This window comes from Asterias rubens, chromosome 1 (genome assembly GCF_902459465.1).
Source record: "Asterias rubens chromosome 1, eAstRub1.3, whole genome shotgun sequence".
NCBI lineage: Eukaryota > Metazoa > Echinodermata > Asteroidea > Forcipulatida > Asteriidae > Asterias > Asterias rubens.
The window spans coordinates 1855407-1870028 of NC_047062.1; the positions used below are offsets into that span (position 1 = coordinate 1855407).

A 14622-nucleotide genomic window follows, 5' to 3' on the forward strand; every position below is an offset into this window, starting at 1 on the left:
TGCACATGTGATGTTTTGGATTGTTAATATTATTACCATTAAATTTTTATTAAAAAGTTGTTATCTTGAAATTCATGTTGTAGTCGCCAAGTCTCAGTATTTATGATGTGTCCATTTATTACAGCCCTAAACTCCATGAAATAACACTTTGCTAGTATTCAACACAAGCATTGTGTATATTATTACCAGTTTTAAAGGCACACAGTTTACATTAAAAATCGGTAAAATCTATACTTCAAAATTGAGTAATTATTTTACATGAGTGGATTTATACCCAGCAATTCAGTAAAAAAAAATACCCAATATTGATGTAAAGTTTTACACAACTATTTACATTGTAAAGCGGTAAAGTCTTACGTCACAATTAAGTAATATTTTACATGAGTGGGTTTACCCAACAATTCAGTAAAGAAAACTACCCAATATTTATGTAAACTTTTACACAGCTATTAAGCAAGATATTACCCAACGCCTGTTGGGTAAAGTTTTACCTAATAGTTATGGTGTTCGCCCACTACATCTAAAACAGGTAATATTTTACACAAGTTGTGTAATCTTTCCTCTGTGTGTGGATGAATGAAATGTATGATGATATTGTTCATATGCACGTATGATAGAGGGACTTCGTTTAACCATGTTTCTGTACACTCATAAATAAGGGAATCAATGTGTGGTGAAGAGGTTTTCAACTAGTGGTTTAATCCCAACGAGGCCTGGTTCTTGATAATTTTACCGAGACGAAGTCGAGGTAAATTATCAAGAACCAGGCCTCGGCGGGTTTAAACCACTAGTTGAAAACCGATTCAACACACTTTGATTCCCATTCATAAATACCTTTTTGGTTAAAAGGCGTAATAAAGTAAGAAACTCTGTAAAACTTATCCGTTTCCGAGTGCTTGAGCTCTGTATTTGTCCACTTCCATGGTATGTTCAGTATATACATGTTAAATGTACTTGTACGATGTCCGTACGCGTGTGTTCTTGGTTCCGTTCGTGTGCATGCGCGTATAGTCTTGGTGCATATTCGCTGGTCTTCCTTTCACACACAGCGCGGCCAACTCAACCGACAGCGCCTGCATCGCCCGTAACAAGAAACTCTTGCATCAAGACTAGCGCGGACAACCGGTTATTAACACTGGTCATTATCAACGGTTTAAACACCCCCACGTGACGCGCTCTCCACCAATATGAACAGCGAAATTGTCTGAGGTATTTATGAATAGAAAATGAATGTCTAAAGTAGCAAAGTAATCCTGAATGAAATGTCTACAGAGGCTCATTGAATTCATGTAAAGTGAACAAAAAGACACCTTTGGTAAGTTATAAGTATTTATAATATTTCATAATAATCATCAATAAACAATTCATTTTTATTATAATTCATATTAAACAGTTCATTATAATCATCAACAGAATGAAAGTTAGAATCAAAACATGTAAACATAACGAAGGTAAAAAACTAAACACAGAAAAAGACAAAGTGCAAATATCAAGCAAGCTGAATTGATGCTTTCTAAGACAACGTGCTGAAAATTAGGTGTGGACACTAACGGCGCAGTATGTAAACATAACAAAACAACACAAAACAAAACAGAAAATAGACAGGTACAAATATCAAGCAAGCTTAATTGACGCGTTTAAGATCACGTGCTGACATTACAACAAAGTATATAAACATGACATGAAGCTGTTGACATATGGACACTACATGAACTCATGGTAACAATTTACAAGATGAGCAACATGCTGATATGCTATTATACATGCAAACTACAACATGGGGTTTAGAACTTGCATGGGACAAGCTACTCCAGCACAGAATGACAAATCATTTCAGTGTTCAGAAAGTTGGTTCGGTCTCATCATTGCAAAAAAGCAAGTCATCTGTGGTGTACCAATAATAATAATAATAATAACCTTACTTATAAAGCGCTTTTTGATGATGTGATGGAGACGATGGGATTGCGGGTTAGTGGTTTAGAGTGGTTGCGATGAAAACAACATTGATATATATTATATAAATTAAATATATATTAAATAGCTGGATGCACAAATTAGCAACAGAACTCCACTTGAGTCATGCCACTTACCAGCGGCAGCTGCTTCGTCGCCCTCTTGTGGTAGGCTTTGTTGCTAGCCACACTTCGCCAGAGAGTGTCCTCAAGCCTATAGGTCAATCCCTGTCCATCTTTACCTTTCACCTAGATCCATATGCAGACGACCGCAAGTGCAGCTGCCAAACGTCACCTCGGACCAATCAAAACACAGACAAAGCTTACGTCATTGCACGTTTATCCAATGAAATGATTGTATCCAATGAAATCACTGTTTCTGAAAAGAAAGTACCTGTCTAACTTGGCATGACCATCAGCAACGCTTACTCTCACGGATCTTGTTGGGGAGATCCTCAATGGGGAATCGGCAAGAACCGGTTGCTTCAAAGGACTTTAACCTCGACTCAAATCAAGACACACATTCACAACAGAAGCAAAGTCACTGCATGCTCCCACAGGCACCAACATTACAATGGACTGCAAACAATATTCACAGCAGTGACACATCACCATCTTTCCCGAAGAGCTACATATCCCAACCAGTGCGTTCCTGGCTCAGACCTCCCTTTAAGCATCCATGAGTAACGAAGCTAAAACGCCCGCGTCATGGAGTTGGTCTTCTCAAGGCCAGCATGCACAGATGGGCCTCATACCAAGTCCGGCTGTGCGACCAGAAAAAAAACCCAGCGGACCACAAGGGAGTGCTCTCTCCACCAACCACCCATATGGAGCCTAAGGTTTGGCTGATGTTGATGATCCCAAACAGGATTTGCTGCTCGACACCAAGCACCATATCTACCATAGCCTTTTCTCAAGGCCTTCGTTGATTGGAGAGCTGTGATCACAAGAGACCGGGACGGGAGAACAAGCACGTGCTCGCGTACGCGAGTGGCGAAGCCACGAGGGCCTTTTCCAACTTGTTTGCAGTTTTTTAAATTTTTCTTCATAATCCCAAAGGGTAGCAAACCAATCAGAAGCGACAGGAGTCAGCGGGTAAGCATCAATTTAACAAATTATGCAAATTAGGCAATAAGATAAATGATTCTCCAGTTTGTACTGATAAGAGTGGGCTGGCCCATGGACTAATAAAGAGTATCTGAAACATTCTACAGTCTCTTGACAGTGACTATAAGCAGGTTAGAGTATTAAAGGATCATTACAGAATTGGTAAGAAAAAAAATCGACTAAAGATGACAGATTTACACAAAACTGACACGTTCTAATTATAATGATAGTGGAAAACATCCATTGAAATATTTCTGTCTGCAAGGTCATAGTTGATGAGGAATAAATAAAACTAGTTTCACGTTTGGAGTTTATCGCTCAGTGAGCGTTTTATTCATTTTTTTTAATCGATGTCATGCAAAATGTATGACCGTTTTTTTCTCGTGAATCAGATGGCCGATCGATCTCAAACCTCTACAGGTTCGTCAGTTTATGTATATGGTGGATTACATAAAAGTGCTTTCACTGCCAGCAACTGTTTTGTTAGCAAAACCAATTCTGTCATGTTCCTCTAACAACGAAAAGTCTCCAAAAGCGAAAGTATGGTCCCAGCTGATACCCTCCACAAGGAAGTAGTAAAAGGAAATTGGTTTGTGTGGTAAAAGCGTATTTTTTTATGAAATGAATATAGCTGGAAAGATGTCTTACCCCCATAGTGTATTATGTTTCACACAATGTCCAACAAGTGTGGTTTTCTAGATAGTTTGTAGACGCAAACTTCCACCATTTTGTTGGGTCAAATATTAAGTTCACAAAGCAAAAGGAAAACCCAGTGTGAACCATTCTATTTTAAAAATATTTTTCCAACCAAATCAATTTCCCTTTTATAATAAGTAGGATAGGGCAGTTCTTTTCAGAACTAAGCAGGCCCGAAATTGACTCCGCAGTGCAGATAGAATAAGACGCAAACAATTTCTCAAAGAACAATCTACGCAGCAAAGTACATGTTGGTGTTCCCGCAAAAGTGAATACATGTAGATACAAAACAAAAAAAATCATTTTATATATACGTACCTGGTGAAAAGATAGTGGACGTTTTCGGTCAGTGTCATGGCGCTATGTGTAATCTTTGACGAGTGGCTTTTCATGTAATTTAGAGTATCACACGGTACACCATCGACCTTCTCGCATATTGTAGTCGTCATACCCATCGCCTTTTTGTTTGGATACTCACAATACCCCGACCAGTTGCCTCGACGTCTCACGTAGCAGAACCCCTGCGGCATTTTGCTTACGTCGGTCTGGTTGTTTGCCTTGTAGTATCCGGAGAAAGCTAGCCTGTCCTGGGCTGGCCAAACTATATTTCTCAAATGGTTAATAGCCTCGCCCGTGTGGACGAGAGTTATTTCAAATGTGGCATTTCCCGCCCAAGCTGCGGTTACATGCACGTCGTATGTACCATTGCAATAATCAGTTACAGACCCTGCGCAACTTGCCTTCGGATTCTTCACGGACGTCAATACAGCAAACCAAAAGTTACCGCCAGAAACACAGCCGTCTCTTGGGATTTCCAGTTTGTTCGATTCAATTCGATAATGGACATCATCTCCAATTGTTATATTATCCAATGGCGGTGACACTAACGTTACATTTGGGGGAACAAAGCTCATCTTGCACTTATCCCATGGTGTATTGCTAAGGTTGGAAGTTTTGTGAAAGCAGATGTCGTTTTCGTAACTTAACTTGGGTTCGTAGGGTTTCTTTATGGGCTGGACCGGTACTTCCTTATGACGAGGGCGAAAAAGCGATTTCTTCTCGTCTACAGCAATGTTGAGAGACCCACCAGCATTCTGTAGTCCAAAAGATAAAAGGAACAACAAATATTTATTGTGTTTTGGTCATATTCATGACTTCAGTGCAGAACCTTTACATTCACAAATCGTCCAGGACCTGAAACCCATGGAGGTCTGAAACTTACCCTGATTTTCAGGCCGTAAATCAAACACAGACCCACAATGAGTCAAAAGACCCGTTCATACTTCCTGTGATTATAATTTCGAATGCGAATTAAATTTTTACGTCACAGCCATTATTTCGCTGCCAACATTTCGCAACCGTTGATTTACTTCAATCCTTGCGAATTTAATTCGATGCGATTTATAATGTCGAAATATGTATCGCATTCACATGAGCCGGGCTTAACTGTCGCCAAACCCATTTACCATTATTCTAACCTTAGCTCTAAGTGAATATAAACCACAAGGGAAACTGACTGGGTAAATTTTGAAATGATTTTTGGGGCTGAACAAAGAATTGACTTGAGTGGGATTCGAACCAACGACCTCCGGATTAACGTGCCGGCGCTCTACCAACGGAGCTACCTAGCCCTAAGTGCTAAGCTACAAGTGCTTAAAGGCATTGGACACTATTGGTAATTGCTCAAAATAATTATTAGCATAAAAACTGACTTGGCAACGAGTAATGAAGAGCTGTTGATAGTATAAACATTGTGAGAAAGGGCACCCTCTGAAGAAACGTGGTTTTCGAGAAAGAAGTAACTTCCACGAATTTGGTAGCCTATAAAATACAGAAAGAGAATAAACTAGCGGGAAGCGCGTGGAGGCAATGCCCACAACTAAGCCATATAGGTATACCTTTTGTAGTGGCTTGCCTTTACATAACAAAATACATAAACTAAAGATACACGCGTTGGACAATACAAAGGATGAAGATGACCGATTGATTACATAATTTCACCAAAGTGAGGTAAAAGTAAATATTAAAATAATATTACTAACCACTTGTCTGAATTAATATATACGTGTAATATCTGGTATGTACACACCTTAAAGTATTCCTTGTCAAGAAAACATGTGAAGAGTTCGGTCGTTATCATATAAAACACATTGATGAGCTTTGTACACAAACATGTTTATATAATAATGTAAATCTGTATTTTAATTCAGTCTCTGGACTGCGACAGGGACCCCCTGAAGACTCATTTCAGCAAAAAAAAATGTTAGTTGTACTCAATGTCACGGTTCATGTTCAGTTCTGCTGGACTATAAGGTGCTACATAATTGGGTCTCAGAACTCATCACTTCAATAACCAAGCCTTGAGTATAGGCATACCTTGTTGGTAGATACGTGCGCTATATAAAACTTCAATATTATATTATATTATTATTTCTGAAAAATTCTCATATTGAACTATTTTCCCCAAAAGAGGATTGAATAAACTTTATATTGAATTCAGTTGAATATCCAAGGAAGTGGAGGGCTTCCGTACGTTGCGTATAGAGAGCAATGACACTGAATTCAACAAAAATGAACAAAATAGTATTTGAATGTGTCGAATATCATCGAGTACGTACACGATATCATTAGTGTACGTAGATGATAACTACTGTGTACGTATATACATGATAGTAATAAACCACGCAGATGGATTGTTTGTTCGAACAGATGCCCTATCTGAACAACATAATCTAATTATTAAAGGCACTTTTGGTTATTAGTTATTGTCAGCATACAAACTTTTGGTAACAAGCAAATAAACGGCTCAATCTGAAGTAACGTAAAGAGATAACTTCTCACTGAAATAAAAACAAGACTTCAGCGAAAGCTTTTATTCTGCATCTGGAAAGCACACCAATGTCGCAACAAGGGTATTTTTTCTTTCATTATTCTCTTAAAAATTCGATGACTAATATTTTAACCAACATTTTCAGATGTTTTTTTATTTTATATATTGGACTTGGAAGACATCAAAAGAGAATATAAAAAGAAAACTGGTCTTCGAAAAAGTGTACAGTGCCTTTAGGCCTAAATAACTTCATAGCCAAGTTAACCGAATGCAAGAAATTATAAAAAGATTTTGTTGTTTTGTGTTTATTGTCACCACTATCGTAACCATGCTTTGTTGAAGTCGCCAATACCGACAAAATATTGATCCTAAACAGATATCATGAGATGTGTAAGTGTTTTCTTGTTCTGGTATGCATAGAGAAGTTTCATTTTCACTTGCATAACAAATGGTGCAGTGCCTACTATGGCAGCTGTAGTTTATTCTGCACAATATTTATATTTAGTATTTATATTAATATTTATGTTTTGTATACAGTAGTTCTTGTGTACATCGTTTGTGCATTGCTTTTTACTTGCCATCTTTTGTTTTAATTTGTATTATTATTTATGGTTTATTAAAAAACTGCAACACAGCGGCTAAAAGCAGAAATGTACAGTCTACAAAATATTACTTTAGTACAAAAGAATGAAATGTCTAAGTATAAACACACAGGCAGCAAATTTGAGACAAAAAAAAACATTAAAAAGAGCACATTTTCTTTTTTGGTTAGATTAAAAACCAACCATCGTTTCGAATCGAAAGAACCTCACCACACTGATATCGGTATTTAAGTGATGAAAAAAGCAATAAATATTATTTGAACTGATAAATAAATGGCAAGTTACTGCAAATTTAGAGTGTTCAATTACCCTTTTATGAGATAGGTCTTGGTGGGCACATCTTTTTAAAGACAGTTTTTTTTCTTTTCGTTTTTTTTTTTCTACTTTTGCCCTTCCCTGGGTGGCCTGTGTTTGTTTTATTGTATTGTCCGAAGAATTAAAATATATAAATAAAATAAAATAAAACAGTCCAATGACTTGTCCGGTGACCGCCGCCGCCGCGAGCACGGAGCATAATGCAGCTCTACATATTGTTGACATCAAAATCATAGCACCATTATGCATGACCATTTTGACCAACAGTTTTTAGCTCTTTTTATGGGATTGGTTGACGGTTTAAAGACTAACAAATGTCTCTCTATTTACATTGAAAAATTACCCATGTGCTGCCAATGTGGTCCTGCAGCTTGTTCTGCAGTTTATTGTTGCCTCCCAGTTACCTGCACAAGTTGCATAGTGTGACAAGGCCCTTAGACCGCATTAATGACAAAATGTGACGCGGTTTGGTTTTACTCTTCCAAGCAAAAGTCCGTGTTTCACCAAATAGATGGAGCTACCGTAATGTTTCGCTTTTGATATTATTTAAATTGTAAATCTCCACAATACCTGCATGTATGATACCAAGGAAGCAAAAACCACGGTGAATATCATCAGTTGGAAGATTGTGCGGAACCGGCATTTTCGGTTATCCTTGACATCTCGGTGACTTGGTGATGGTGGCTTCATCCTCAGTTGTTGATGTTGATGATGTGGTTTGCGCGCGTCCGTATTTGTAAACACACAACCGTGTATAGGAAGGAAGACACAATGCAACAAATTCTGCCGAGGAGTGTCCTTACGTCTTATTTGGAAACAAGTCTACTGGAAACAATTGTAATACACGTAATTTTTTATTTAGATTTTCGTGCATAAATACGACCGACTGTCTTCCTGTGTTGTTGTGGGATGATGTTAGCAGTATAACCACGTCGCATGACTGGTGCACCCTCAGTTACGTTAGGAAGTGACCAATCAGATCACCAGCGCTGTATCTTATTAGAATATTTCATGGCCACCACAGCATGAAAAACTAGATTACTTGTGTACACAAAAGGCATACCAATATTTGCAGTTTGCTTTATTATATATGTTACACCTCAATGTTAGGTTGAATTCAAACAGTGAAGAATCGCATTAAATTGGTCTGGAATGAAAGGAAAACAGATACAGAAATGAGTTTGTTGCTCAACAAGTTTAAGTCAGTACTTCAGTCTCCAGTCATCCACAGAATGACAATATGTTAAAACAATGATTTAACTAATAACAATATAATTCACTGCAATTTACTATTCTACAATCACGAAAACCTGTGCTCTAGCCATACTAATTATGCACAGAAATCACCACACTAGAAATGTGTTTGTCTGAAACAACTCTAAACTGACTCTAGTATCCAAACAAAGAAACACATTAAATAACAGGATAAGAGAAACATTTATTAACTCTGCAATGTCTCCTGTGGTTGATAATAACTAGTTACTTCTAGCAATACTTTCTTTAGTATTTATCAATGAACTAAAACCACAACCCAAGAAGTAGTAAACTCCTTGCAAACTTCAATCTATAAACAATGAAATCCCAGAGGGGTCATTCCGTGTCAAATCAACCAGTTTTCAGAAAAGTTCCCAGGTGACCCTCTCAGATTTTGATGAAACTTCATCAGAATGACTGGATGTGGCTCAAATGAACACATACAAAAAAGCTAAGTCGTACTCCATGTCGTTTTCTAGATATGAACCATTGAAATTTGGTCGAGGCGGCCATTTTGTGCTCGCGCGAGACGCGAAAAGTTATTTTTGTGTTAATTTCCGACTTTGAAAGCTCATAATTTAGTTATTGTACCAGGTAGAGAGCTCAAATTTGGTATTCCATCTTACTTCTTGCCAAATTTCATGAATCACTCAATTTAAATGTATCTCCTTTAATTTTCTAGTTATGGTCACTTAAAGTAGGCACTTTAATCAGCCGAAAATGTTTTTTGTGATAATTGGGTAATTTATATTATATCTTCTTATACAGCAATTTTCAGCTTTGGCACTCAACTCCTTCATGGTGTGGTGGCAATTTGAATATTATATGTTTTTGGCACATTTTAATATAATATCATACAGTGTACATGTACATGTACATTCATGTACACTACAATACATGGTAATATGTTTGAAGCTTGTGTAACTAATTTTTCTGGCTAGCAAAACGTAACATCAATGTATTGGCATTTGTGGTGTCTGCATGATACACAAGTACATATTTTGTTTGAGAAAGTAGTGATTGATGTCTGTCTGTGTTTGTCCATCACATTCATGATGCACATAATACGTGTTTTCCATCAAGTTTTCAATTTGACTGAGCGCCTGACAGCAGCCACTCAAATCAGCTCTGTGTTTGTTTGCTAATTTCTTAGTATATTGCTCAATTTGTGTTCTTATTTTTATACAACTGGATTTGTTACTACACCTGGAATCTACAGGACCTTTTCTGTGTATCCTGGAGTCATCTGAATTGTGAAAATAGTGTTTTCTGTTGGAATTGTTCACTGTCTCAGTTGAGAATTCTGGTGTATAAAGTTTACACACACTTAGGTGGCTGCATCCTGTGCAGTCATCCACCTAGTCCATGGACATTGTTCGCCCATCTGGGGACAATGGAGATAAGTATCCTTATCATTCTCTCCCTGCTTGCTAGACCATTGTACTGCACTAACTCATCTGTGGTCAGCTTTGTTCCATCAGCATCAATTGTGTCTGGTGCTTGCATCCTGCCAAAGACACATCTCGGCCTCATCCACCATCGAAGATATCTGAAATGCCCTGTTTCTTACTATGACAACTCCCCAGCCACTTTTCATTTGGAAATTGTGATTTTTGGTGATATTGCTGTAAATCCTGGCCCTGAAGGTGTCAATAACTCAAACTCAGCAGAAGCTAGTCCAAACTCTGCAAATTCCTACTCACGAAACAAGCTTCTCAGTCTCCGTTATGCCCCATCCACACGTGCTACAACTCTGCTGCCTTCCTGTACATTATCATTACAGAACCTTGGCCTTTTTGTAAATCCCAGCACTGTTGACCGACCTACTCATCGTGGTAAAAAAGCTGGTCGCCGTAGAACTGTTCATAAAGCCCCCCGTACCCGAAGTTACACTCCCATCTGTTCCAGTACCAGTGACTCCAGCCAAATCTCAACTAAGCCTTTGTGTTATAAACACACAGTCCATCTGTAACAAGTATGACGATTTTGCTGATTTTGTTCTGCAAAAAGATCTGGACCTTGTTGCTGTTTCAGAAACATGGCTGAGACCAGACGACAACTTAACATGTCGTCAGTGTACCCCTGCAGGCTACTACTTTCATCACATCCCAAGACCTCACAAGACTGGTGGAGGAGTTGCAACACTGTACAGATCTACTTTATCCGTCTCTGTGAAAAGTAATGACGTCCAGTACACAACTTTTGAATCTCTTCATGCTGAAGTTTCCGGAAACTCTAAATCTGTTCGCCTTGTCATTGTATACAGACCTGAAAGAGATTCAAACGGCCAACATGTGACTTTCTCAAGTTTTCTAAGGGAGTTTGAGAATTTGATTTTGGAATATCTGCTTCATCCATCGAAAATCATCACAGGCGACTTTAACATTCATGTTGATGACATCCACAACACCAATGCAAACCAGTTTAAGCATCTACTTCAGGCTTTTGGTCTTACCCAGCATATCAAGGAGCCGACTCATCGTCTCGGTCATTGCCTAGACCTTGTCATAACTCGTGAAATCTCCCCACCAATTGTCTCAAACTTTGTTATTCTACCTGGATTATCAGACCATTATGCAGTCATGTGTAACTTGAGTCTGTGCAAGCCCAAAGTCCCAACCGTCACTATAAAGAGCCGACAATGGAAACATGTGAATCCCTACCGAAGTGTTCCGTGACATAGGCTCCCATTTAGCAAATCTAGAAGTTGATCACGACTGCTTGGATTCCTATGTCAGCCAATATGAGAGTACAGTCAGTGACATCTTGGATAAATACGCACCTTGGAAAACGAGATCAGTCAAGGTCCGAACTGAAGTCTCCTGGTTCAATGATGATATTCGTACAGCGAGAAAGATCTGTCGTCAACTGGAGCGGAAGTGGCGGAAAAATGGCAAATTGGCAATTCAACGACAAGAATATCGCAACCAATGTAAAGTAGTTAGGAATTTGATCAACCAGGCAAAGATCATCCATTATTCATGTCAAGTACAAGAATCCTCAGGAGATCAAAAGAAGCTTTTCAAGATAATTGGTAAGTTGTTGCTCAAACCCAAAACCCCTGTTCTTCCATCCACTTACAATGACCAGGACTTAGCAAATGAGTTCCATAAATTCTTTGTCACCAAGATTTCAGACATCCGCTCATCATTTTCATCAGTCCCTTACAACGTGCCGCAGACATTGCCACAACTTCAACCAGAGTGTAGACTATCTGTGTTTGAGCCTGCGACTGTTGCTGAGATTCAAAGGGTTATTATGAAATCTCCTTCAAAATCCTGTGAGCTGGATCCAGTGTCAACATCCATGATAAAGCAAAACATCAATATTTTTGTACCCTACATCACTAAGCTTGTAAACGAATCCCTCAGTTCCGGTTGTTTCCCCGATAGCCTCAAAGTTTCCTACATCAGGCCGCTCATCAAGAAACCAAACCTGGACAAGGAGATATTCCAAAGCTACAGACCGGTTGCAAACTTAAAATATCTTGGAAAAGTCATTGAACGAGTAGTTTTATCACGTATTTCTGATCACATTCATACTTTCAACCTGTCCGACGTGTTCCAGTCAGCATACAAGCCTTTCCATGGGACTGAGGCTGCACTAGTCCGTGTGAGCAACGATATTCTCTCTGCAATGGACAATGGTAACCTTACAGCACTAGTCCTGCTAGACTTGAGTGCTGCTTTTGACACTGTCGATCACAACATCCTTCTCTCTCGGCTCCAGAATCACCTTGGCATAGAGGACACAGCCCTATCATGGTGCAAATCGTATCTCTACAATAGAACTCAGCATGTATGTATTGGCACCGCGATATCCGACCCTGTTGTTTTGAACTACTCTGTGCCACAGGGGTCGGTACTCGGCCCGCAGTGGTTTACGCTATACACTTTACCGATTCGTGACATCATCCTGAAATTTAATCTGAATTACCATGTGTACGCAGACAACACTCAGCTATACATCACGTTTAAATCTTCTCAAGAAAACGCCAATGCATCCATTGCAAGACTTGAGAAATGCATCCAAGAGATTCGACGTTGGACACAACAAAACTTCCTGAAGTTAAATGATGATAAGACAGAGTTCCTTCTATTTGGGTCACGTCAACAGTTAACTAAGGTTTCAGTGCCATACATCTCCATCGGTGATGCTCGGATAGCTCCCTCGCTGAAAGCTCGGAACTTAGGTGTTATTTTTGATTCATCAATGACACTTCAGCCACACATCAACAACATTGTTCGTTTATCATCATATCACATCAGGAATATAGGTAAGATTCGCAAGTACTTGGACAAAAGTGCCACTGAAAAGGTCATTCACGCATTTGTTACTTCTCGTCTTGACAACGGCAATGCTCTTCTCTACAGTCTTCCTAACAACCAGATTTCCAGACTTCAACGGCTCCAAAATACTGCTGCCCGCATTGTGACACTGTCTAGAAAATCCTGTTCTATCACCCCCATTCTGAAACAACTACACTGGCTCCCTATCTCTCAACGAATCATCTTCAAGCTGATGCTCATTGTCCACAAAGCTCTTAATGGCAAGGCTCCCCACTATATTTCTGAACTGCTTCAAGTTTACACTCCATCAAGGAATCTTCGATCAAGTTCTATGCTTCTCCTCATTGAACCCAAGTCTCGACACTCATGGGGTGACAGGTCTTTTTCTTCAGCCGCGCCACGCATCTGGAACTCTCTACCACTTAGTCTTCGATCTTGTCTTTGTACTGCAAAATTCAAGTCTCTTCTCAAAACTTATCTTATGTCACAGGTTTTCAATGACTAATTTTGTTGTGTCTGTTTTTCTTTGTGTTGTATTTTGTTTTTGTTTTGTTTTTGTTTTGTTTTTGGTTTTACTGCGCCTTGAACATCCAGCAGGGTGGATATGTGCGCATTACAAGTCTTATTATTATTATATTATTATTAAAACGGTTTTTGTGTGGTCATAACCTCCGGGTCTGTTTACATGGGGCTACTTGTATGATTTCAGATTTCCCCTTACACACAAAACTATCGGTAGAGACTCTTGTTCAAAAACATGTCACTTCACTGAATATAAATATTTGTATTTCCCCGGCATACACCATTTCCGGAAGACGACAACCAATTGGGACATAGATAACCCTTCCACACCCTCTCCTACCCATTTGTTATTATTATTATTATTATCTTTTTAGAAAGAGCTGATTAATTTGATGTTTGTTGCGTTCCCCCTTACATAATTATAAAATGGTACTCTTCTAAAAATGTTTGGCAAGTCAGTCAACCCGCTGGTGAGTGTAATTTATTCCTCCATGGTGGTGTGAACTAGAACAGAAAATAACAACAACTAATATCCACAATCTACACAATCATAGGTTTTGAAGTAGGCCTGCACCGACCGGACGCAAAATTCGGATATCCCAAAATCCCATCAGCGGTTCCAAAAGTTGACCGATTGCAAAAAGCCACCACCGATCCCTAAAGTTGACTGATTGCAAAAAGCCACCTCCGATCCCTTAAGTTGACCGATTGCGAAAAGCCATCACCGACCCCTAAAGTTGACCGATTGCAAAAAGCCACCACCGATCACTAAAGTTGACCGATTGCAAAAAGCCACCACCGATCACTAAAGTTGACCGCATGCAAAAAGCCATCACCGATCCCTGAAGTTGACCGATTGCAAAAAGCCATCACCGATCCCTTAAGTTGACCGATTGCAAAAAGCCATCACCGATCCCTAAAGTTGACCGATTTTGGCAAAAATTAAGATGGAATACCAAGTTTGAGCTCTCTACCTGGTACAAAATCTAAATTATGAGTTTTCAAAGTCGGAAATTATCACAAAAATCACATTTCGCGTCTCGTGCGCGCACAAA

The 14622-nt window shown here is 39.1% G+C and overlaps 1 protein-coding gene across 1 annotated transcript; it reads right to left on the reverse strand.

The window, feature by feature from the left end:
• Positions 1-4229: 4229 nt before the first annotated feature.
• On the reverse strand, positions 4230-8200 carry LOC117292768. The gene is made up of 3 exons (XM_033774920.1): positions 8073-8200; positions 4530-4849; positions 4230-4347 (listed from the first exon to the last, which is right to left on the reverse strand). The coding sequence occupies exons 1-3, from the start codon at positions 8190-8192 to the stop codon at positions 4230-4232; spliced, it is 558 nt and encodes a 185-aa protein (XP_033630811.1). The 5' UTR covers positions 8193-8200.
• Positions 8201-14622: the final 6422 nt, after the last annotated feature.

What these genes read in the sequence shown, in the direction of transcription:
- LOC117292768 (XM_033774920.1), bottom strand. Translation starts at nt 8,192, where the DNA reads ATGAAGCCACCATCACCAAGTCACCGAGATGTCAAGGATAACCGAAAA. An exon ending in CCTTGGTATCATACATGCAG is followed by an intron (nt 4,850 to 8,072) that starts GTATTGTGGAGA and finishes TTTGGACTACAG; the next exon opens with AATGCTGGTGGGTCTCTCAA. An exon ending in GTTTCTGGCGGTAACTTTTG is followed by an intron (nt 4,348 to 4,529) that starts GTTTGCTGTATT and finishes TAGTTTGGCCAG; the next exon opens with CCCAGGACAGGCTAGCTTTC.